This window comes from Camellia sinensis, chromosome 13, assembly GCF_055761805.1.
Source record: "Camellia sinensis isolate YWXY chromosome 13, ASM5576180v1, whole genome shotgun sequence".
In the NCBI taxonomy this organism is placed as follows: domain Eukaryota; kingdom Viridiplantae; phylum Streptophyta; class Magnoliopsida; order Ericales; family Theaceae; genus Camellia; species Camellia sinensis.
This window is the reverse complement of record NC_138973.1, coordinates 103,226,593-103,253,465: the sequence shown is the minus strand read 5'-3', so window position 1 is coordinate 103,253,465 and position 26,873 is coordinate 103,226,593. Positions and strand designations below refer to the sequence as shown.

The window sequence follows — 26,873 nt, the reverse complement described above, 5'->3', positions numbered from 1 at the left end:
AAATGACATGATAAGTGATGTCAAACCACTGAAATGATGCAAGGAGAGCATGCTAGAGAGGCCAACACTCAAGGCCTATAAGGGAGATTGCATGGTAGCTATACAAAGCAAGTCATGGATGACCCAAATAACCAAAATCAGACCTCAAGCACATCAAAATATGCATAAAAGCTTCACAAAACTAAGCCAAAATCATGCTAGAAATAAGGCTCAAAGCACAAAGCATGTTAGGGCAATTTCATGGCATTACAAGGCAAGTATGCAAAGCATGCATGGTGTGTCTAAACCAACTTGAAATAGTGCTATATCATGACAAAATAAGCACAAATATCAACTAAGACATGACCAACACGAACTTAAAAGGGTGCTCACACATGAGGCTAAAATGACAAGTTTTGAAGACAACAAGGAGAGGAGATGGCCCTCTCCTTCTTAGGACCTCAAAACACCATCCCCACTATTAAAATCCCTTTGGATTTCTGTGGTGAGGAGGCCAATACAAGGTGGTCTCGGAGCTCACCAAAAGTGCACAAAAATGAGGCCAAACAAGGCCTAAGAGGGGTCAAACAATCCTAAACCTCAAAGAGACCTTAAATAACTATCAAAAGCAAGTAAAAACAGAACTTTTACTAGTTATACTCTAAGCCTAAAAATAGATGCAAGGATGACTAAAAGCCTATGCAAAAATGGGAAATAAAGGGGTAAAGTTCTTACCCTTGAAGACCTCTTTCAAGAACAATGCTCCAGCAGCCTCTCCAAGCTTAGATCAACTTAAAAACTCTGAAAATAACTCCTTAGTTCCTCAGTAGCTAAAGGAAGGTGTAGCACTAGGTGTTTGTATGCAAAACTATGAACAAAACACCTTAAAAACACAAAATGGAAGGAGAAGGAGATATAGAGATAGAATAGACACACAATCCTCTAACCCTAATCTCAGAGCTGTGGAACTTCTTGGAACCTTTAGGAGGGAGGAGAAGCCCTCCCTTTATAGAGATCCACTCTTGCAAGGCTTACAAAACAAGCTAAACAAGAGGGAAATCCCTCCATACACGTGTATGGAGGGGGTGCAAAGTGGGTGCCAGCTATCACAGCTGGCACAAAATATCTGCCAAAAGCAGATGAACAGTGATCGGCCAGCCAAAAATGACAAATTGGCCAAAACAATGGTCGGCCGACCAGAAAGAGTGCCGACCGGCCAAACATTTGGCCGATGGAAACAAAACATGGCCGGTGGCCTCAAGACATGGCCGGTGAGGCATGGGGATGGCCAACAAGCCATTCCCTGCCCTCAGAAGCAAAACAACAAGTGTTTGGTGCAAAACCAAACACAAAACAGGCAAGTCGAGAGGTCTTGAGGCAAGGCGCGTGGCCGAGACCTCCGAGAACTCAGGACGAACACAAACATGGATGATCACCGAGTGTTCAAACGGTGACATCCAAGTCTTGAGGACGGTAAAAAATGGGGTGTCTACAGTGCTACATAGGCTTAACGTCCCCTAGTACGAAAGGACGTCTCAAGAATGTCATCAAAACAAACACAATATCACTCACATAACTTGATTTCCCAAAATCCGATAACACTGAAGCAGACACATGAGACATATTTTGATTAGTCGAGGATAAATATTCAATACTGCTTATAGTCAAATCAATCTGCCGCCATCGGTTCTCATAGCGGCAAACAAACAAGAATGTGACAATACACAAGCATTGTTCTTTAAGACACCCAATCACTGGATTTGCACAATTCTATTCATTTATAACACACATGCCCCAATAGTTGAAGGTCGATTCTTCATAGTGTTCATTGTTAGATCGGTCTGTTGATAGCCCACAAAAGGTCTTTCAAATAAGTCAAATACTCCAAACGGAATCAAGTTTTGGATCTATCATTTTTTCTGCCAAGAATAATCTGGCCATTTATTTCTACATGATTCTTAATCCCCTTTTTACAAAATCAGATTAGATAGAGGGTCTTATCGATCAATCCAAGCAAAGGTCTTGCCAATTTAAGTTAAACAAAGGTCCCATCAAATCATATCTAATGAGGGTTCTACCAGGCCAAATCAGACAAAGGTTCTATCGGATCAAATCAGATAAAAATTTTCTCAAATAGTGTACGTTTGGTTCTGTAAGGCATACTTCATTTGTTTAGGTACATGGTTGATAGTCTTACAACTGTCCTAAGGTTATCAGTTCTCAAAGTCAAATCGGAGTCATTCATCACATCCGTTCATATCAAAATATTTCAAGTTATGTACAATATGGCATCACCTACATAAATTCAGGGGTAGTTGCATAAGCATGCAGTTATTCAGATTAGGAGGTATGTACCATAGTCAATACAATAGTTCCCAACAAGTCTTATATGCAAATATATGGCGCACAATAACATATTAAACAAAGTTTCAAATTGGTCACAAAGCATAGGTTTCTGAGTCAAGCTTAATATAATCACATAATCCAGTCAATTTTCTACCAATTAAGATACGTGATCTCGCGATTCATAGAGTTCGCTATTTGGGGTACTCAACTCAGTCATACTATCACAGAGTCATAATTCCAGTGGTTTAGTCATTGAAGACAGCAATATAACAAATCACCCCGAGCATAAGTTTAGATGTACATGTGCATGTGCAGAGTTAATCAATATCCCAATACGCATTTCACAATTTCCCCAAATGAAGCATATACATTCAATGAACAGGGTCTTGATCTGATGGGTCTAACTAGTCTGGATACACATGCAGCAAATACGAAAGAACATGTCGATTCGAATCAAATAATATCCCAAGCAAAGATGTACACATGTACTAATTCAGAATCAATCAACACATAAGCATTCGTTTATAAACAGTATAGATACCTGGGATAACGGTCGCAGTATTTTGAACGCTTTCTGGGATGAGTGCAATCACTCTATCCTGATTAGCAATTCCTACCATTGGTACGAATCTAGCTGAGGCAGAAGATTTATTCACATTTTGTCCAGTTTAGGGACGGTTCCTTACCATATGGTCCATTTTACCACACCTATAACGAGCTAGAAGTCTGATAACAAACCCCTCGGCGTTTCTTACACTGATGGTGGCTGCGATACCCCTGTCCTGTAATATGTTAATTGGTCCTTAACCTAAGTATGATTATGTATTTAATATGATTTTGTGTGCCATTATATGAAAACATGTGGTTTTGAATTTCTATCTGTTCACCGTAGGAATATCTATTTGACTGTCTGCTTTGAAAACTAAATTGAAGGCCTTATCGGCCACAGAACCCAGAATTGATTACGCCATTGTGATTAGCATGATTTTTAGAGCCTACGGTGAAATTTAATTGAAAACTAATTCGGACCAAATTCAGTTGATTAAATTATTGAATTAGTGCCCAATTATTTATTATTATTAAATTAAGTTAGTAGGAATTGTTGTAAAAGGGGCACCACACCTCAATTCTCCTAGTTTGTTGCATTTTGGCTGATTTTTGCTCCAAGAGAGGGAGGGAGAGTCGGCTTTAGAGAGAGAGAGATAGGGAGAGAATTGTGCAATTTAGCTCAAAGCTTGGTGATCTTGAAGATTATTCAAGAATTTGCTATTGATTGGAAAAAATTGAGCCTCTAGGTAAGCAATTGATTCTTGAATTCATGAGTGTAATGTGTAATCTTGTGTGTTCAAAGTTGATTAATGGTCAAGAACAAGAATTGAAATGAAATTGAGTTGATCATGTTGAATTGAAGGTCAATGTTGCATGTATGTATGTAGTTGTTTTGAATTGGCGTATTTGAGCACCAAATGCATGATCTATGTGAGTTTTTAGTTGAAGATTATGTTCTTGACCACCTCTTCATCATATAAGTTGAGAATGAAAATAATATACCACATGCATGTGCAAATTACAAGGGTGTAAGTGTTGAATGCATGAAATTGTTATATTGGTAATGAGTTTGGTGGAAAATGAGCCATGCATGTGTTTGAGTCATGAAATTGAGCTCCATGTTGATGTGTTTTAGTGTTGGTACCATGTTAATACAAGTATATGTGAAATTGGAGCCATAATATGCAGGGAATGTGGTTGGAATGTCGAGTTTGAGCTCAAGAACATATTCTGGAAAACCTAGAATTTTGATGTCCGCTCGAGCGAGGGAATCGCCGCTCGAGCGGGGATTTCGAGCTCCCAGCATTTCCTTGCAGACATGGTGTCCGCTCGAGCGAATAAGTTCATGCTCGAGTGGGGATCTATGTAGGATGAACTTCCGCTCGAGCATCCGAGTTCACACTCGAGCATAAAAATGATACATCCAGTACTTTTTGCAGACATGGTGTCCGCTCGAGCGGCGAAGTTCATGCTCGAGTGGGGAGCCATGTAGAGAGGCCTTCCGCTCGAGCGCCAGAGTGCACGATCGAGCGTAAATTCGACATATCCAGTACTTTTGTAGGCCTCAAGGGGGCCGTTCGAGCGGGGAAGTCCACGCTCTAGCGGGGACCCTGTTTCTGAAAATTTTGTATGATCGTTCTGTGTTTCGTTTTCTGTTTTTTTTCACTTGCAAGCACTCTTAGGCATGCATTAAGCATTGTAATTGAGTTAAAGAGATAAGAATGAAGCCTAAAGAGGAATATGTGAATTAAAGAACGGATTGAATCGTTTGTGACCCATATGTGTTATATGATGTGTAGGGTCAAGCTCCAAGGCAAATCCACAAGCCGATCACTATGAGTAATATCGATATTTGAAATTTGTCATTTGTCCAATTGCTTATTTCTTTATAAGCCTTATGAGTCTGCCAGTTTGAATTATGGACAAATGTTTGACATGAATGAATGGATGGGCCAAATGCCGTTTTGATATGAATAGATGGGTTGACATGAATGGATGGGCCAAAGGCCGTTTTGACATGAATAGATGGGCCAGAGGTCGTTTTGACATGAATGGATGGGCCAGAGGCCGTTTTGACACAAATGAGTGGGCCAGAGGCTGTTTGACAGGAATGAAAGATAAATGGGCCAAAGGCCAGTACGTTTGAAACCACAATCACTTGACTTAAATTACTTATATAAATGTTAAATAAAAATGTGAATTGGGCCCAAGGCCGTTCGGAGTATGTTGTTCTACATATTATTTGTATCTTCTTATTTGATATTATTCACTAGGCTATCGCTCACGCTCATTCATGTGTTTGTAGGTGAGCCATGAGAGGTCCAGACCCAGCCCTAGTGAAGTCTGTGTGGAACAACCGAGTTTTGGAGAGTCAGCCCTAGTGTCTTACGCACGAGACTTGTCTTCGTCTTTCTGCTATGCTATTTTATTTCTGTCATGTTGGCGAGGACTTTGCATATGTCTGTATATAGTTGTCATGGGTTGACTTAGTTTTTGGATGATCTTGTTTGTACTAACTTATGCTACTACATTTCTGTTGTAAATTATTAATATATATGTGTTTGGTTGTATGGATGTGCCATGTAAGCACAGCTCTATGGAAAAAGTTTTGAACTGCTTCCGTTTGGCCCCCAATATCTCTGTTAAAAATACATTTGTTTTGGTTTGAGGCCGTAGGTAATCTCATGATTACTGGCCGGTTATGTCCTTAACCCACGGGGGCGGGTTCGGGTCATGACAGCGTGGTATCAGAGCACGAATTAATAACTCACACACTTGTCCAAAAGAGCAATAAGTGTCTAGAAAAGATCTAGGATGCATTCATGTGATAAGTATGAATCTGAAAGCATCAAGAATACGCTTAACTGTTAAATGTGAACAATTATGTGTTATAAGTTTGTGATTTGCTTGCTTTGCAAATTATTCGAATATGTATGCTCTTTAATATATGCATACTTGTAAATCTATTGTATGAAGTATAATGTAAGTTTAATTAGATGGTGAGAACAAGAGGTGATGAGATAGAGGAATCCTCTGCTGCCAGAATGGACAGAATGGAAAGACTGATACAGGAAATGGCAGAAACTTTGAGACAGCAACAGGAGTGGCAACAACAGTGGTAGCAACCACATCCGCCACCTCCACCTCCGGCACCACCCGTGCCAGATAATTAGAATGATAACTGAATCATAGCTCTCACCACAGAGTTTAAGAAAATGAAACCACCACAGTTCTATGGTGGATTAGATCTTTTGAAAGCTGAAGCTTGGGTCCTCGGCATCGAAAAACTGTTTGAAGTGTTTCCGTGTTCGGATACACATAAAGTGCTTCTTCTAGCCACCTTTATGCTAGAAGACGAAGCAAGAAGATGGTGGGTGTTAATGCGTGAGAATTACAAAGATACTGATTGGGTAAAATTTTTGGAAATTTTCTACGACAAGTACTTCCCGCAGTGTGTCCGAGATAGGAAAGTAGCTGAGTTCATGGAACTAAAGCAAGACAGTATGACTGTAGCTAAGTATGAGGCCAAATTCACCGAATTGGCCAGGTTTGCACCACATGTAATTGATACTGACTATAAGAAGGCGAGACACTTTGAAGGTGGGCTCCGAAGTGACATCCTAGAAAGAGTGAATGTCTTGAAGCTAGAGACCTACATTGGGGTGCTAGACAGGGCCATCATATCAGAGGCTAACATAGCTAGACAAGCTAAGCCAACAACAGAGCGGAAAGGCAACAAAAGACAGGGCTTCTTTTCAAAGAAGAAGTTTTCAAAGAAGCAAAATACGGGCTCCTCAAATACTTCAAATTCTTCCCGAGACACAGCTTCAATGTGCAACATTTGTAGCAAAAGGCACCGTAGAGTTTGTTACCGTGCATCAGGAGCCTGTTTCAGATGTGGGAAACAAGGGCATATAGCTCGAGATTGTAATCAGAATAGTGGAAAGGTAACTGCTAGTTCCACTGCATCGATCCCAAAGCCGAGAAATACTTTGAGATTCGCTACCACTGGGGATACCGTGAGACAGGGGAGAGTTTTTGCGCTTGTTCCGGGTGATACGCGGAATGCCAACGCAGTTGTCTCAAGTACTATTTCTATATGTAATCAGGATGCTTTTGTATGAATTGCTTCCGGATCCACACACTCTTTTGTGACAAAACGAGTTGTATTTAAACCACCAGAACATAAAGAGATGGTGTTTGTGGGTAATGGGGTTATGCCTCCACCTTATTTGATATCTGCAATGAAAGCATGTAAACTGATCAGGAAGGGGTGCCAGGGTTATTTGTGTTATGTGTTGTCTGAACAATCTGTGAATGTTGAATTGAATGATATCCCCATTCTTAGAGAATTTCTAGATGTGTTTCCAAATGAATTACTAGGGGAATTGGTAGACAGGGAGATAGAGTTCACTATTGAGACTGTGCCAGGCACCTAGCCCATTTCTAAAACTCCCTATAGAATGGCTACTGCTGAAATGAAAGAATTGAAAGAACAGTTGCAAGACCTACTTGACAAGGGGTTTATCCGACCGAGCACTTCGCCTTGGGGTGCACCAGTGTTGTTTGTGAAAAAGAAGGATGGAGCCCTACGCCTGTGTATCGATTATCGGGAATTGAACAAGGTAACAATAAAGAAGAAATATCCCCTACCCCGTATTGATGACTTATTTGACTAGTTGCAGGGGTCACAGGTATTTTCTAAGATTGATTTGAGATCCGGGTATCATCAGCTGAAAGTTAAGGCAGAAGATGTTGAGAAAACCGCATTCAGAACGAGGTATGGACATTTTGAGTTTCTTGTTATGCCATTTGGAGTGACTAATGCTCCAGCAACATTTATGGACCTAATGAACCGAATTTTCAAAACCTACCTTAACGAATTTGTTGTGGTTTTTATTGACGACATTTTGATATATTCTAAAGATAGACTTGAATATGAACATCATTTGAGAACTGTCTTACAAATGCTTCGGGAAAGGAAATTATTTGCTAAACTAAAGAAATGTGAGTTTTGGTTGGACGAAGTTGTTTTCTTAGGGCACGTGATCAACAAGGAAGGAATTTTAGTGGACTCATAGAAAATAGAGACAATTGTGAATTGGCCTACATCGACAAATGTGGCAGAAGTTCGCAGTTTCATGGGCTTAGCTGGTTATTACAGAAGGTTCGTGAGAGACTTTTCAAAATTAGTTGTGCCTCTTACCCAATTGACACGAAAAGGGCAACCATTTGAATGGAACGACGAAAGAGAAGCTGCCTTTCATGAACTAAAAACAAGATTGACCACTGCGCCAATTTTGACACTACCTACAGGTACGGAGAATTTTGTAATTTTCAGTGATGCGTCTTATAAAGGTTTGGGTTGTGTGTTAATGCATAATGGAAAGGTTATTTCTTATGCCTCCCGATAGTTGAGGCCACACGAGAAGAAATATCCAACACATGACCTAGAATTGGCCGCAGTTGTTTTAGCTTTAAAATTCTGGCGGCATTATCTGTATGGAGCAAAGTGTGAAGTCTACACGGATCACAAAAGGTTGAAATACTTTTTCACACCGAAAGAGTTGAATATGCGTAGAGGAGATGGCTGGAACTGATAAAGGATTATGATTTAGAGATTCAGTATCACCCCGGGAAAGCTAACACAGTTGCTGATGCCTTGAGCAGAAAATCAACAGGGAGTATGGCTTGTTTGCTTACTGAACAGAAAGAAATCTTGCAAGACTTTGAGAAGTCTGAAATTGAAGTGGTAATATGTGAATAGGGCGGATTGATAGCTGTTATTACAGCCGAGCCGGCAATCATTGAAGAAATCAAGCAGAAACAGAAAGAGGATGAATTCCTCAAGAAAGTGATTGATGAATTTGAGATAAGTCCGAAAGCGGAGTTCAGTGTTGAAAACGAAGTGTTGAAATTCTGAAACCGAATGTGTGTTCCTGATATCCCGGAACTAAAGAAGAGGGTTTTAGACGATGCCCACAGATTCGTATTTGCTATGCATCCGGGCAATAATAAAATGTATTGGGATTTGAAACAAACCTATTGGTGGCCCAAGATGAAGAAAGAGATTGCAAAATATGTTTCCAAGTGTCTTCAGTGTCAGCAAGTTAAAGCTGTACATCAGAAACCATGTGGTCTACTTCAACCTCTCCCTATTCCTGAATGGAAGTGGGAGCACGCGACTATAGATTTTGTTGTTGGCGTACCTCGGCCTTCTTGAGGTATGGATTCTATTTGGGTTATAGTTGATAGACTGACTAAATCTGCACATTTTCTGCCAGTTTGAACTACGTTTAATGCTTATAGACTGGCTACCATATATGTTGATGAGATTGTCCGTTTACACGGAGTTCCAGTATCCATTGTGTCAGATAGAGATCCGAAATTTGTATTTAGATTGTGGAAGAGTTTGCAAGAAGCTATGGGGACAGAACTAAGGTTCAGTACTGCATTCCACCCACAGACAGATGGGCAATCAGAACGAACAATACAGACTTTGGAAGATATGCTTCGGATGTGTGCTTTAGACTTTCAGGGGAGTTGGGAAGACTATTTTCCACTTGCAGAATTTGCTTATAATAACAGCTTCCACTCCAGCATCGGTATGGCACCATACGAGGCTTTGTATGGTAAAAGGTGTAGACCACCTATTTGTTCGACAGAAATCGGGGATAGAGCTTTACTTGGGCCTGAAATTGTGCACGACACTTCTGAGAAAATCAAGATCATTCGGCAAAGGTCAAAACAGCTAAGGACCGACAAAAGAACTATGCAGATGTTCGAAGAAGACCTCTTGAGTATGAGGTTGGTGACCATGTGTTCATTCGTGTGTTCCCAATGAAAGGCCAAGTCAGGTTTGGAAAGAACGGCAAGTTGTTGCCCCGTTATATCGGACCGTTTCAGATTTTGGAAAGGCTTGGCCCAGTTGCTTATAGAGTTTCTTTTCCATCGGGATTTAAACAAATCCATAATGTGTTTCATGTGTCGATGTTGAGGGGTTACCTTCGAGACCCACTTCATGTGATTGATTATCACCGGGTAGCTTTGGATGAAAATATGGAGTACGCTGAATGGCCGGAACGAGTTGATGACTGACAAGTGAAGCAACTGAGAAACAAGTCCATCCCAATGGTGAAAGTTGAATGGAAAGAACACTATGGGACGGATGCCACGTGGGAAAAAGAGGAGGAAATGGGACTACGCTATCCATATTTGTTTCCCGACAAAGGTAAATTAAGTTTGGAGGACCAAACTTCCTAAATGGGGGAAGACTGTGATACCCCTGTCCCGTAATATGTTAATTGGTCCTTAACCTAAGTATGATTATGTGTTTAATATGATTTTGTGTGCCATTATGTGAAAATATGTGGTTTTGAATTTCTATCTGTTCACCGTAGGAATATCTGTGTTGACTATCTGCTTTGAAAATTAAATTAAAGGCCTTATCGGCCACAGAACCCGGAATTGATTACGCCATTGTGATTAGCATGATTTTTAGAGCCTACGGTGAAATTTAATTGAAAACTGATTCGGACCAAATTAAGTTGATTAAATTATTGAATTAGTGCCCAATTATTTATTATTATTAAATTAAGTTAGTAGGAATTGTTGTAAAAGGGGCACCACACCTCAATTCTCCTAGTTTGTTGCATTTTGGCTGATTTTTGCTCCAAGAGAGGGAGGGAGAGTCGGCTTTAGAGAGAGAGAAAGGGAGAGAATTGTGCAATTTAGCTCAAAGCTTGGTGATCTTGAAGATTATTCAAGAATTTGCTATTGATTGAAAAAAATTGAGCCTCTACGTAAGCAATTGATTCTTGAATTCATGAGTGTAATGTGTAATCTTGTGTGTTCAAAGTTGATTAATGGTCAAGAACAAGAATTGAAATGAAATTGAGTTGATCATGTTGAATTGAAGGTCAATGTTGCATGTATGTATGTAGTTGCTTTGAATTGGCGTATTTGAGCACCAAATGCATGATCTATGTGAGTTTTTAGTTGAAGATTATGTTCTTGACCACCTCTTCATCATATAAGTTGAGAATGAGAATAATATACCACATGCATGTGCAAATTACAAGGGTGTAAGTGTTGAATGCATGAAATTGTTATATTGGTAATGAGTTTGGTGGAAAATGAGCCATGCATGTATTTGAGTCATGAAATTGAGCTCCATGTTGATGTGTTTTAGTATTGGTACCATGTTAATACGAGTATATGTGAAATTGGAGCCATAATATGCAGGGAATGTGGTTGGAATGTCGAGTTTGAGATCAAGAACACATTCTGGAAAACCTAGAATTTTGATGTCTGCTCGAGTGGGGGAATCGCCGCTCGAGCGGGGATTTCGAGCTCCCAGCATTTCCTTGCAGACATGGTGTCTGCTCGAGCGGATAAGTTCATGCTCGAGCAGGGATCTATGTAGGATGAACTTCCGCTCGAGCGTTCGAGTTCACGCTCGAGCGTAAAAATGATACATCCAGTACTTTTTGCAGACATGGCGTCCGCTCGAGCGGCGAAGTTCACGCTCGAGCGGGAAGCCATGTAGAGAGGCCTTCCGCTCGAGAGCCAGAGTGCACGATCGAGCGTAAATTCGACATATGCAGTACTTTTGTAGGCCTCAAGGGGGCCGCTCGAGCGGGGAAGTCCACGCTCTAGCGGGGACCCTGTTTCTGAAAATTTTGTATGATCGTTCTGTGTTTCGTTTTCTGTTCTTTGTTGCTTGCAAGCATTCTTAGGCATGCATTAAGCATTGTAATTGAGTTAAAGAGATAAGAATGAAGCCTAAAGAGAAATATGTGAATTAAAGAACGGATTGAATCGTTTGTGACCCATATGTGTTATATGATGTGTAGGGTCAAGCTCCAGGGCAAATCCACAAGCCGATCACTGTGGGTAATATCGATATTTGAAATTTGTCATTTGTCCAATTGCTTATTTCTTTATAAGCCTTATGAGTCTGCCAGTTTGAATTATGGACAAATGTTTGACATGAATGAATAGATGAGTCAAAGGCCATTTTGACATGCATGGGTGGGCCAAAGGCCGTTTTGACATGAATAGATGGGCCATAGAGTGTTTTGACATGAATGGATGGGCCACAGGCCGTTTTGACATGAATGGATGGGCCACAGGCCGTTTGACAGGAATGAAAGATAAATGGGCCAAAGGCCAGTACGTTTGAAACCACAGTCACTTGACTTAAATTGCTTATATAAATGTTAAATAAAAATGTGAATTGGGCCCAAGGCCGTTCGGAGTATGTTGTTCTACATATTGTTTGTATCTTCTTATTTGATATTATTCACTGGGCTATCGCTCACGCTCATTCATGTGTTTGTAGGTGAGCCAAGAGAGGTCCAGACCTAGCCCCAGTGAAGCCTGTGTGGAACAACCGAGTTTTGGAGAGTCAGCCCTAGTGTCTCACGCACGAGACCTGTCTTCGCCTTTCTGTTATGCTATTTTATTTCTGTCATGTTGGCGAGGACTTTGCATATGTCTGTATATAGTTGTCATGGGTTAACTTAGTTTTTGGATGATCTTGTTTGTACAGAACTTATGCTATTGCATTTCTATTGTGAGTTATTAATGTATATGTGTTTGGTTGTATGGATGTGCCATGTAAGCACAGCTCTATGGACAAAGTTTTGAATGGCTTCCGTTTGGCTCTCAATATCTCTGTTAAAAATTCATTTGTTTTGGTTTGAGGCTGCAGGTAATCTCATGATTACTGGCCAGTTATGTCCTTAATCCACGGGGGCGAGTTCGGGTCATGACAGTGGCGAAGGTTCTCACTGTAGTGGCAACTGACGTTGTTGTCTCAAAATCTCTGCCATTTCTTATACTATTCTTTCCAGTCTATCAAGTCGGGCTATGGAAGAGTCTGCCAACTCGTATGCCCTTACTTTATCCGTGTTCTACACAAATTCTTATTAAGCCTTGCCAAATACCGGGATGCCCAATACAAAGATAAACACAAATACACATGCGTGCGTTCACACATAGGCACATTGTTATTTTCTCATTTTATGTATCGACAAGACACAATTAATCACCTACGTAATAGATGATTGCATACATATCAGATATCGCATGCTGAATGTTTACTAAGTAATTATATACTCAAATCATGTTCATATTTCACATAGACACCCATTTGCAGAATTAAATGCACAAAAGCAACTTTTCATGACTCATATGTTTATGTGTGTGCATTATAACAAAACAAACTTGTTGTACACATTAGTGTAACAATTCGTATCTCATAAAATCACATGTTCTCACCATCTAATTAAACTTGCATTATGCTTTACACAAAAGATTCACAGGTATGCACGTACAAAAGAGCATACGTATTAAAATATTTTGCAATGCAAGCAATTCACAAACTTATAACACATAATCATTCATATCAAAACAGTTAGGCATATTCTCGATGCTTCCAAATTCATACTTATCACATGAATGCATCTTAGATCTTTTCTAGACACTTATTGCTCTTTTGGACAAGTGTGTGAGTTATTAACTTGTGCTTTGATACCACTCTGTCACGACCCGAACCTGCCCTCGTAGGTTAAGGACATAACCGGCCAGTAATCTTGAGATTACCTACGGCCTCAAACCAAAACGAATGTATTTTAACAGAGTTAATGGGGGCCAAACGGAAGCAATTCAAATACTTTGTCCATAGAACTGTGCTTACATGGCACATCCAAACAACCAAACATATATACATTAATAACTCACAATAGAAATACAGTAGCGTAAGTTCTATACAAACAGGATCATCCAAAAGCTAAGTCAACCGATGAAAACTATATACAGACATATGCAAAGTCCTCGCCAACAAGACAAAAATAACATAGCATAGCAGAAAGGCAAAGACGAGTCTCGTGCGTGAGATATTAGGGCTGACTCTCCAAAACTCGGTTGTTCCACACAGACTTCACTGGGGCTGGGTTTGGACCTCTCTTGGCTCACCTACAAACACATGAATGAGCGTGAGTGATAGCCCAGTGAATAATATTAAATAAAAGAGTTATACAAACGGTATGTAGAACAACATACTCCGAACGGCCTTGGGCCCAATTCATATTTCTATTTAACACTTATATACACAATTTAAGCCAAGTGACTGTGGTTTCAAACATACTGGCCTTTGGCCCATTTATCTTTTATTCCTGTCAAAACGGTCTCTGGCCCACTCATTTATGTCAAAACGGCCTTTGGCCTATCCATTCATGTCAAAACGGCCTTTGGCCTATTCATGCATGTCAAACTGGCCTCTGGCCCATTCATGCATGTCAAACTGGCCTCTGGCCCATTCATGCATGTCAAACTTTCATTTGTGTCAAAACGGCCTTCGGCCCACTCATTCATGTCAATCGGCCTTCGGTGAAATCATTTATGTTAATCGGCCTTCAGCCCAATCATTTATGTCAATCGGCCTTCGGTCCAATCGTTTAAGTCAATCGGCCTTCGGCCCAATCATTTATGTCAATCGGCCTTCGGCCCAATCATTTATGTCAATCGGCCTTCTGTCTAATCATTTATTCTTTTCAAAATGGCCTCTGGCCCATTCATTTGGTATAGCAAATATTGTCCACCAATCGAATACCAATCATTTATACAACTTACATGGACGTAAGCAATTGGACAATAACACATTTCAGATATCTTTGTTAGATATTACTCACAGTGATCGGCTGATTGATTTGCCCTGGAGCTTGACCCTGCACATCACATAACACATATGGGTCACAACCGATTCAATCCGTTCTTAATTCACATATTCCTCTTTATGCTTAATTCTTATTCTTCTAACTTATTTACAATGCTCAATGTATGCCTAAGAATACTTAGAAGTGAAAGGGAACGGAAAACGGAACATAGAATGCATAAGGCAAATTTCAGAAAACAGGGTCCCCGCTCGAGCGTGGACTTCCCCACTCGAGCGGACCCAATTGGTCTGCAAAAGTGCTGGTTGCATCAAATTCACGCTCGAGCGTGAACTCTGGTGCTCGAGCGGAAGGTTTGTCTACATAGCTCCCCGTTCGAGCGTGGATTTCCCCGCTCGAGCGGACCCATGCCTGCAAAAAATGCTGGGAGCATGAATTCCCTGCTCGAGCGTCGGTTCCCCCGCTCGAACGGACATCATAAATTCTGGGTTTTCCAGAATGGTTTCTTGAGTTCAATTTCGACATTTCAACCACATTTCTTGCATATTATGGCTCTAATTTCACACATACATATACCCACATAATACCAACACCAAATCATAACACAATGAAGCTTCATTTCTTAAATTACTTACATGCATGCCTCAAATTAACCCAAACTCATCACCAATATATCAAATTCAAACATGCAAAGCTCATACCTCCATGATCTACTCTTGTATGTGAGAAATATTCATTCATATCAATTTAATTGGTGAAAAGATGATCAAATACATGGATTTCAAACAAGATTCAACATAGATTATGTACATTATGTTCAAATATGGAAATTCATAGCAATTTCCTACATGCATGCATCTATTGGCTTCAAATACAACCAAATCAACTCAATTTCCTTATAATCAAACTAATCCAAGTTCTAGACCATTAATCAAACTTGAATTCACAAGATTACAACTAATATTCACAAATTCACTCATCTAGGAGCTTCAAACACCCAAGCTCTAGTCAATTCTTGAGCTAAATCTTCAAATCCCCAAGTTTGAGCCAAAAATTACACAATTCTCTCCCTCTCTCTCTCTATAGCCGGCCCTCTCTCCATCTTTAGTTCCATCAGCCAAATGAAGTTATAAGGAGAGAATAGAGGGTGTAGTGCCTCTATTAAAAGCCCCTCTATTTATATTATTTTAATATCAAATAATAGAGCACTAAGTCACTAATTAAATCAATTTAATTTGATCCGAATCAATTTTTAATTAAATTTTCCCGTAGGCTCTAAAATTACGCTAATCACAATGGCGTAATCAATTTCGGGTTTCGTGGTCGATAATGCCTTCAATTTAATTTTCAAAACAGATAATGAAACAGATATTCTTACGATGAATAGATGGAAACTCGAAACCGCATATATTCACATAATTGGTACACAAAATCACATCAGACACATAATCAAATTCATAGTAAGGATCAATTAGCATAATACGGAATGGGGTTATCACACCTTATGCACCACACACTTCCCACTATGCCAGCGTAACACCAGATGATTATATATGTAATATATATTATTTATATATATGTAATATACATAATTATTTTTATTGACATAATTTATGTGAAAATAAATTATTTAGTAGCAAAATAAAAATACAAATTTAACTTTTAGCGACCAAAATAATTTTGGTCGGCGAAGAGACTTTTGCGCTAAAAAAAAACCACTTTTTGCTACTAAATTTGTTTTTAGTCGCCAATTGTATACTTTTTGGCTACTAAATTTTTTTTAGTAGCCAAAAAACTGACTTTTGGCTACTAAAAAATGTTTTAGTCGGTAAAACCCACATAATTGGCGACCAAACTTAGAATTAGTAGGCAATTGTAAACTTTTTGGCTACTAAATTTTTTTTAGTCGACAAAAACTGTCCTTTTGGCTACTAAAAATGTTTTAGTCGGTAAAACCCATATAATTGGCGACCAAAATTATAATTAGTCGGCAATTGTTGACTTTTTGGCTACTAAATTTTTTTTAGTCGGCGAAAACTATACTTTTGGCTACTAAAAATGTTTTAGTCGGTAAAACCCATATAATTGGCGACCAAACTTATTTTTAGTCGCCAATTGTGGACTTTTGGCTACTGAATTTGTTTGGTCGCCAAAAAGCTTCACAATTGGCTACTAATTCTTTTTTAGTCGCTGAAAGCTATTCTTTTTTAGTCGCCAAAAAGCTATACTTTCAGCGACCAAATTCTTTTTAGTTAGAAAATTTGGTCACCAAATGTGTTTTTTCTTGTAGTGTATGAAATTATTTAAATGAAACAATTTTGAATATATGTCTTGGTGATATTTATCAGACGATGAGACAATGAAAGAAATAATGCCACTCACTTAAATTACTCTATATATATTATCAAGTCAGGTATGAGTTCTTTTTATTAATTTAATATCTACAAATAAAAAAATTAATTATATAAATATCACCGGGAAACCTGATTATTTCTGACAGATAAAAAAATGATTTTGACCAGAAAGATTATTTTCTTACCGGTCAGAAACATATTCAGGCCAAGTTTGGCATCTACTAAATAATACAAAAAGTCAAAAAGTCACATCATGATGCTCCTGCACCCCTCCTATCTTTCTCTCTTTATTGGTGTAATGTGTTTCGTACTTTGTACTACATTTTCATCAATGAAGTTCCTTTTTTGCTGTTCAAAAAAAAACAAAAAGTCAAAAAGTCACTATCCTATTTAAGTCACATCATCTTATTTAAATCACATCACCTCTCTAACACATCACATCAAACCCAATCCATATAAGCCAATAAGTCAAAAAGTACACTTTTTTAGAACATCCCAAACCAACCCTCAGTGTTGTGATTTGAAAGAAAAAATTGTGTAAATATAGTACTGCTGCAAAAATATATCAACATACTCACAAATCTTATGTGAGCCCTATACTAAAGCTTAGTTTGACAATTTCAAAAAAAGTCAAAAAGTCACATAATTTTATTTAAATTACATCATCTTATTTAAGTTACATCATTTCTTTTTTACATTACTTCAAATTCAACCCATATTTTATAAAAAGTTAAAAAATATACTTATTGAGGTAATTTGGAATGATCTAAATAAGTGTACTTTTTGACTTTTTATAAAATATGAGTTAAATTTGAAGTGATGTGATAAAGAGGTGATGTGACTTAAATAAGATAATGACTTTTTAACTTTTTAACTTTTTTAAAGTACCCCAAACCAAGCCTAAATAATAATAGGACTCACAATGAGCGCTTGTTATATTTGTGTGTATTAGTATTGGTAGTTAACTGTGATATAATTATAAATGTGTTAAAAAGCCTTTGATTATTTCTTTACTGCATGCATTGTTTAAATTGACAATTTAGCATTTGTTTGAAGAAATTAAAATTTATAAAGTTTTACGTAAGGTTGACTAAAAATTATAAAAGGATTAATCATAATAACAATTGAAAAAGGGATCGAAAATCTTAACTAGTAAGTTTCATCTTAAAAAAAAATGAAAAATAGTCTTAAATAAAAATTTTACAAAATAAAAGTTTTTGAAAAAAGGCCTCATTTAATTTTGTGCCCGAAAAAATGTTGGCCACCTTGGGACTTTGAAGCCCAATGTGACCCAATTCAATTATTTGTTAAGGATTAATTACATTTGACCCACATTATTAAATCTTAACTACTCTTTTTTAACTTTAAAATTGTATTTAAACTACTCAATTATTAAAAAATTGTACAAAGACTCACTTTTGAGGGAAGTGAAAGTGAAACAATTTTGATAGTTTTAATTGTCTGATTTAAAGTTGAGGGATAAGATGATATTTAATTATAATTAAAAGAGTAAAGTATAATTTACCCTTAATTTATGGTTCATATGTAAAATTTACTTTTTAGCCTCATTTTTTTTATGATTTTTTGGTTTCTAACTTTTCCAAAACATGACTTGGGTGATCATGAGGACAAACCTTGTTTGACAACTTAATATTTTTGTTTAAAAGTTAAAAAATTATTAAAAAAAATTAAAAAGCTAACTACCTATATCAAAAAAGTCAAAAATTTTATTTTCTCTATATTTTTTGTACATCTTTTCATAAAAAAAAAAAAAAATCCTAAACATACTATGCTAGTTTAGAGTTTCAGGTTCAAATTTGTAGAACAACATCAAATTTTCCTAGTTTAGAATTTGCATGTAAGTGTGATTAATATTATAACGATTGATTGTACTTCATTACATAACGATCCTCTTTATTTTATAGATAAAATGAAAACATCAAAATGAGTGCTATCATCAAATATTTAGTTTAGATTAAGAACAGTAACAAAACTTTTAAAACTTAAAAACAGTAACAATAGATTATTTTTTAGGAAAATTTATCCATGAATTCCATATGAGAGAATGTTGATCAATTTAGTTTTAAGAGGTTTCTTATGAACCAATTAGTCCTTTTTGTTTTTGAAAGGTGTGTTTATTTGATTTTGTGTCATTTGAGTTTAAGTAAGTGCCTTTTTGTGATTCATATTTCCGATTTTGTGATTTGTTTTTGGGATGAGAATAGAAATGTGAGGTGTGAAAGAATTTTTTTTTGGGGGGATTGGTGATTGAAATGTTGATTGTTGAGCATGGAAATCTACGTTTATGATAATTTGGTTTTCCTGTATTACATTACAGTGTTACGTTTTAAAGCAGTATATCAAGGAGTTTTTGTGTGTTATATTGATTGAAGTGTTACATTTGAGAAAAGTACATTAAGAAATTTTTTTAGAATATTAAATTGTTACATTTGAGAAAAGTACACTAAAAAGTTTTTTAGTATGTTGAATTAAAGTATTATATCAGAGTGTTACGTTTGAGAAAAATACACTAAATGATTTTTTTTGAAGTGTTATTTAGTAATTTCTACATTATAAGAAAACCTACATTTGTCCCTCAATACATAGCACACGTGCATTAATACTTGGTCATTTATGTAATTAACATTAAAATGAGACCTTTCGGTCCATAAGAAAAAATAGAGGATCAAACAGTTCATAAAATCATTATTTAGAATTTATTGATATTTCACCCTATTTTTTATTTTAATAACGTGTTGCAACTTTATAAAATGAAATAGATATTCCCATTTATGAAATGGAAATGAAAATCCTATTACGATATATATATTGTAATAAAAGAACTTTCCAAAAACCCTAACAAATGTCACGCTCAAAATCGCCAGATAAGAAAGAAACAATTAACAAATGACAGGCTTAGGAAGAATTGATATGTTTCTTTATTTTATTTCAATTCATTTTATTTCAATTCATTTTATTTGTTTATTTATTTATTTATTTTGGGTGTGTGTAATTGCGTGAGTTCACATGAGTGTGTATATATGATAAAGGAGAGGATTCTATAAGTGGCCTCCACACAAAACAACTCATAAAATATGACCCACAAATCATGCGTCTAACAGCTCAATTAGATTTGGTGCATGGCAACTCACTATATACTAATTAATATTTATATATCTATATATAGATATTAAAATATCACGAAATTCTCTGAATCTACGGCACTGTCTGGTTTAGATATCAAAACATAGTTCCACCACTGATTTGAGTGTGGTATTTGGTTGCAACTTTCAAATCATAATTCTACACTTATTTCTCAAAACTCATTTCAAACTATAATTATTACTTTTCAAAACTCACAACCAAACACGTAACTTAAAACTCTTTTCAAAACTCAAAAACAACTTAATTTTTATTTTAAATATTTTTAATTTTTTTATTTCAAATATTTTATTTTATTTTATAGGAATATTTTCAATATTTTAATTTTCATAAAAATATTTTAATTTTAATATTTTGATATTTTAATTTTTAATATTTTGATTTTCGGAATATTTTTAATATTTTATTTTTCGAAATATTTTTAATATTTTAATTTTCTAAATATTTTTAATATTTTTAATGTTTATATAGGCCTAAAAAATGAATTGACAGAAAAATTAATTGACATAGAAGTTATTTGAAAAAAAAATTATTCAAAAAAATTACTTAAAAACAATTAATTGAAAAAAAAAATCATTTTTTTATTTGAATATTTTAAAAATAGTTTGGTTATGACTATTGATCAAAAATACGGATATCGAGTTATGAGTTGTGTGTTTGATTATCAATTATAGGTTAAATTAAGTTTTGAAAACTATTTTGAAAACTCCTCACCAAACAAATTTTATTATTTCACATGTCACATCAAACTTTCAAAACTCAATTTCACATATAATTCAACACTCTATTCAAAAATCATAACCAAACAAATTTTCTACACTCAAATCATAATTCCACAACTCACAAACTCAAAATACAACTCATACTCTAAAAACATATTTACAAAACTCTACCAAACGCAACCTACAACTTCAATATCGAGTACAATAAATATACATTCACAAAATTTAAGCATATATTTAGCAATTAATGTATTGTTAAGATTGAATTTTGGTATGGTGAAATTTACGCCTTAACGGTGTATTTGGTTGGGAAATTTAGATAAGGATTTGGAAATGGAATTGGAAAAGGTGTGTGAAGCTAGGTAAGATGTAAATATATTTTATTCACATTTTACTTACCTTTTCCATTTCTCTTTCTAAATTCCTCATTAAATCCCCTAACCAAAGACAGTATAAATAAATTTTGATTGAGCAATGGTAGAGGGCCCAAATTCTGTGGCTCAAATGTGGCTCAAATGGCCAAAATGACGTCGTTTTGAGTACAAAACAACATCAAAATGGCCAAAACGACGTCGTTTTGGCCATTTGAGCCACATTTGAGCCACAGAATTAGGGTCCCCAAACATTTTTCATTGTTTTATTAAGTATTTGGGTCAGGCAGAGAAGAAATTGGACGGTTTAGTTTGTTGTGTGGACTTTTTCACGAGCTCATCCCAATGATTTAAACTATTTATTTTCATATGGTTCGTTGAGAAAAATATTCATATAAAAAATCAAGTCGATTATAGCAGCTTCATCTGATTTCATTTGTCTAAATAAAATAGATAGACTATTTTTAAAATCATATTATATCAGTTAATTATATTTAGACAAATGTGATCAAATCAAATATCGATATTCAATCAATCTCATTTTTAGTATAAATAATTTACGAGGGCTCTTCAAAGATGAACAATTTAAATTGGTAAGATAGATCCAATGTAGGCATATAATAAGCTGGACTAGATTGTTCAGTTGGTTTGCCCAATTAAAAAAGATCCAGTCCCTAAATATTTAACTCAGCGGGAGAGAAAAATATGTATAGGATTTGGTTTTAAAAAAGGATTGTGAAGTTTCTCAGTTTAATATGATTTGGTTATGAGTCCGAGAATTGTCATTTCTTCCTAGAAGACAATCCCTATATATGAAACTGTTATAAGATTTCTAGAATCTATAATTTAAATGTTGGTCCAACATTAATTATATAATTCTTTATTTAGTTTGCCTTCCTAAATATAATATTGCTCAAAGATTATTTTAATCCTTTTTTTAAAAAAAGTATTATAAGCTAATAACATCATGGACTAGAACTAAAAGGCCTGACGGTTGTTGTGTGTTACAAGGTACAACAGTTCTATTATGACGAGTTTTAGGGATTTTTTTGATGTCTATTTTGATAATTTAAATTGTTTATATTATAAATTATTAAGTAATATAAAAAATCAAGTTAATTAGATATTCATAATCCTACAATCAAGTCCTATATATTTTTTTAAAAACATTAAATTTATGTTAACCATTTATGTTTTTTTTTTTTTTAAAAATGTGCTCTTCTTATGATAATAGAGATATCTAATTAATTTAATTTTTTATATAAATAAAGTATAAATAATTTAAATTATCAAAAGGACTCTAAATAAATTTTTAAAAGCCTACACAGTTGTCTTATAATCTTACATGACCATGATAAACTAACTAAATGATGAAATAAATATCTAAAAAAAAAAAATGATGAAATAAGATGATGTCCCTATGATTTACCTGACAAATACTTGAGATTTCTAGGTCAAGAAACTTTATATTTATTTATTTTTATTTTATATCAGAGGCTGTCGCTTGAGAATCTTGACCCAGGTATAAGAGTTATGCTCAATTGAACTGTTTCAATATATTTATATTTTTATAGACATATTAACCACCAACAATTCTTTATTTTAAAATTTACCTACAGTGACAAAAAAAAAAAAAGTTGATTTTTATATGATTTAATTATTAACAAATTAAAAATTGATACGTAATGCGTAATGTCATTATGGATCAAATTACAAAAAAATTTCATAGATGTCAAATATTTTTCTTATTTTTATCTGGTCCCAAGTTATTAGAGGGAGATCTCTTGCAGTAAAAAATTGGATTGGAGGTCGGTATTTCAGCCAGTGAGATCTCACACGGTTTTTCTTTCGCTGATTCGAACCATTTATTTTATCGGGCATTTTGTATATTTTATCAACACAAAAAAAAAATTGATTCGATAATTGTAACTTATTTAATTTGTTATGTTTGTCACAAAAAAACAATATGGCTTATTTTTAAAAATACAATTATCATTCATTTTTTTGATGATAAATACGATAAATTAAATATGTTACAATTATTGAATCAAACTAATTTTTTATGTGAATGTAATACACGAAATATTCGATAAAATAAAAAATTTAAATAATCAAATTGGGACAAGTAATGGATCTTACGAGGCCAAACACGACCATCCCGTCCAGATTTTGGACTTGAGGGGCCTCCGAATTTATTCCTATCTTAAGAAATGGTCGGTTTTTCTTTCTTTCTTTCCTTCTCTCTCTCTTTTTTTTTTTTTTTTTTTTTCCGTAATTTTAAATTTCCATTTGTAATAGGGTTTCTCTTTGTTATTTCATATATTGACTTTTAAAAATAAAGACAGTCCCTTTCAAAGTCCTAGTCTCCAAAGTCCATAACTAAATAATAATAATAATAATAATCATCGTGCAAGTTATGGAAGTTCACAAAATGAGCCAAAACAAGTGGGGAAAAAAATAGTATGAAATCAAGTACAGTACATAATATATAAATAAATAAATGTGTATAAAAGATATGTATAGAGAATCTATATACAATCTGATCCAGCGATGCAATAATTTACTAGGGTGCAAAACAGCTTATAAAAGAGTGTTGGAGATCTCTGGTACTACTACAGCAACCTAGCTGTTTGCAAGAAAATACAAAGTTTGCAGAGAAAGAGAGTTTTTGTGAAGTCTGTTAAGCAATTCTCTCTCTCTCTCTCTCTCTCTCTCTCTCTCTACAATCTGTCTCTGAAAAAGAAAAAGAGAAGATATGGGTAGCAGTTATTTTGGGGAGCCAAACCTAGGAAATGAAAGATCATCAAGGAGAGGGAAGAAGAGTAATTCAGACAAGCCTAGGCAGCCTCAAAGAGGACTTGGTGTTGCTCAATTAGAGAAGATCAGACTCCATAGCCAAATGGGTTGTACCTACCTTCCTCCTCCTTCCCTTCATGCTCCCAATTATCCTACTAACCTCAACCAGGTCCCCCCCCCCTCTCTCTCTCTCTCTCCCTTCAGTATTGGCCTAAGATTTTTGAAGTTTTGGACATTAAAATGAATTTTTATTTTATTAAACTTCTAAAAAATTCCGATTATATTAAGTATTTTTTAATTTTTTTTTGTTGTTGATAGATCTCAATAACTGATTGAGTCGCATAATGGTTGAGTCACCTCTGTCTCTCTCATTTTGTGGAGTATTATTGTTTGTTTAAAATTGTCATGGATATTTATTATTAACATACATGCAGGAGGATATGAGATTACAAACACCCTATTCATCATTGCCATCATCATCAGCTTCCTTCTCTTATACCACATCATCCTCATCCTCATCTTCTTATGGTTTCCATGGCCAACAAAACATCATGGTATGTTGACTAACTTAACTTGCTATTTTTAGGGGGATTTCAATGTAATCTCTATCATATTTTAATATATATATATATATATATATTTTTTTTGTCATATACTTTTAATTTTACAATTTAAACGACATGACAAGATTAAGAGAGTAAAACAGAAAGTTGAATAGAGAATAATAATAGATGATCCCAATTATTTATTTTTTATTTTAGTTTGTTCATGGTCACATTTGTCGAAATTCGTGTCATGTAAAACCTAATTCTGACTATAGTGCCTCCAAACAAGAGAGAGATCTAGGGTGCACTAAACCTAATCTTGTGATGCTTTTGCTTAAATGATAGTTCATGCCCATCATCTTCCCTGCCAAGACTATGTGATCAAGGTACCTAGCTAGTTAATTACACAAAGTACCAACAAATTTTTATGATATATATAATCTTAGTTGTTATCCCAATTTTCAGTAATTATGTATAACATTTTCCACCTTGAATAGGACCTTCCCATTTCTTTGGAAGTTTTCCAAACTTAGAAATTGATATTAAACCTAGACACTTGCTCCAACCAAAGATTCCTCACTCCTCTACATTCTCCTCCTCCATTGGCATCGGATTTCTTTGTCCTAAATCCATCTGTCTTTTTATTCCAAAATACTTACATCCATTGAATTATGTCTCAAAATTTCTCCATCTCAAAATTTTCACATGATTTGACAGTTGTGAGTGTATTATGACATGATGACAAGAGATTTCAGAACAAAAATCATTGGCCTTCTCCTCCCCATCATCACCGTCCTAGTTGTCACTTGTGTTAGCTGCAAGAAACAAGAGAGAGTAGGAAATTGGATTCATTTTCCTTTTTGCTGCTGATCTGTTTCTTTCTTTTTATCTTTTTCCTTCTATTGACTAAAGATTTATTATTCTATGTTGATTTGCCCCATAGATTTGTGCAGTAACTAAATCTGTCAAAGTTGACTTTTATTGCAGATGGGGTTAGGTGACTTAGAAAGACCAAATATGGGATATGGTGATTCCCATCCTAGAACAACAACAAGGTATAGTTAAATGTTTCCTAACCTAAATTGTTGTAGTAACATAGGGTCCTCCATGAAGAGACTGATTTCTTATCCTCTTTTAAAATTTAGCTTTTAGAATTCAACAATGATACATGCATAGAAAGTTATCTGGACAGAATGCACCAATTTCTCACATCTTTTTGGCATATAATTGTGAACAGTTTGTGATACATTAGTGCATCATGTGCGCAAAAACCTTCTATGCGCATAGGGTTTTTGTTTATAATTTTCTTTGATTGAAAATTGAATTTGTGATGGATATGTGAAATTCATTGAAACAGATGGAACCCTGGCAATGACATGTTAGTGACCCAACAATTTGCACAACCCGGCATGGAAAGACACTTTCTGAACCAGCAAGTTGAGGTACGCATAACTTCTAGAGTATATTTTTGTTGATGTTTGATATGGGTCAATATATGATTGTCCTTGTATGGTCTATACCGATACATTCCATTATTTAAAACACTGTAATAAATATAATTTATATGAAAATAACACATTCTTTCCCACAATTTATGATATAGAATTCACTTCAAAACAAGAGAAAGAAAGACAGGAGTGATTCGATAGGCTCTGGCAGTCAGAATTCCGAAACAAGTGACACTCAAGAACTGGATTTGGAGCTTAGACTTTCTCTTTAGACTACAACTTTATGCGATTCAATGTATGGATTCACTTTTTGTTTTTTCTTGTTTTGTTTTTGTCATCTTACTTATGTTTTGAAAATTCGACATAACAAGTTGAATCTACAAAGTTGAACAAGAGCAATTTGATGGACTTGTATTAAAGTTCTATTTGGGAGGACTCTCTAGTCTAATGAAAATTAAATTGACTTCACTTAAAAATGATGAAATTTGGTTGTCACATTTTGAACACTGTATAGATGTGACAATTGTTTGTTCTTGAAAGAATGGAGACAAACAATGTTTGTGCCTAGAAGGGGAGAATAAGCTAAACAGTAACTACTTAAGTTGCTCTTACCACTTTTTTTATCAATATATCTTGTTAACGTGAGTTAATAATTTTTTTTTTTTTTGTGGATAAAAAAATTAAAAATAATAAAGCAATGGATTAATCAATTCAATTGCTAGTTCTAATATATCAATGAAGCATGACATCCACATACAATTTCGCAATGATGGAAACCAAGATAATAGAGACATTGTAATATAAGTGGAAAACTTTGTGAACAACAATCGTTGCAAGAAAATCCATGAGTCACCCTACCACCAAGAGTATTTTCTCTAGAAGAAGAGATAACATACAATAATAGATAACCGACTTACAACTCA

The 26,873-nt window shown here is 35.3% G+C and overlaps 1 protein-coding gene across 1 annotated transcript; it reads left to right on the top strand.

Annotated features, from left to right (window-relative positions):
• The first annotated feature begins 23,615 nt into the window (after positions 1–23,615).
• Positions 23,616–26,426, top strand: LOC114317140 (mediator of RNA polymerase II transcription subunit). The gene is made up of 5 exons (XM_028263837.2): positions 23,616–24,126; positions 24,392–24,511; positions 25,490–25,557; positions 25,860–25,944; positions 26,106–26,426. The coding sequence occupies exons 1-5, from the start codon at positions 23,917–23,919 to the stop codon at positions 26,220–26,222; spliced, it is 600 nt and encodes a 199-aa protein (XP_028119638.1). The 5' UTR covers positions 23,616–23,916; the 3' UTR covers positions 26,223–26,426.
• Positions 26,427–26,873: the final 447 nt, after the last annotated feature.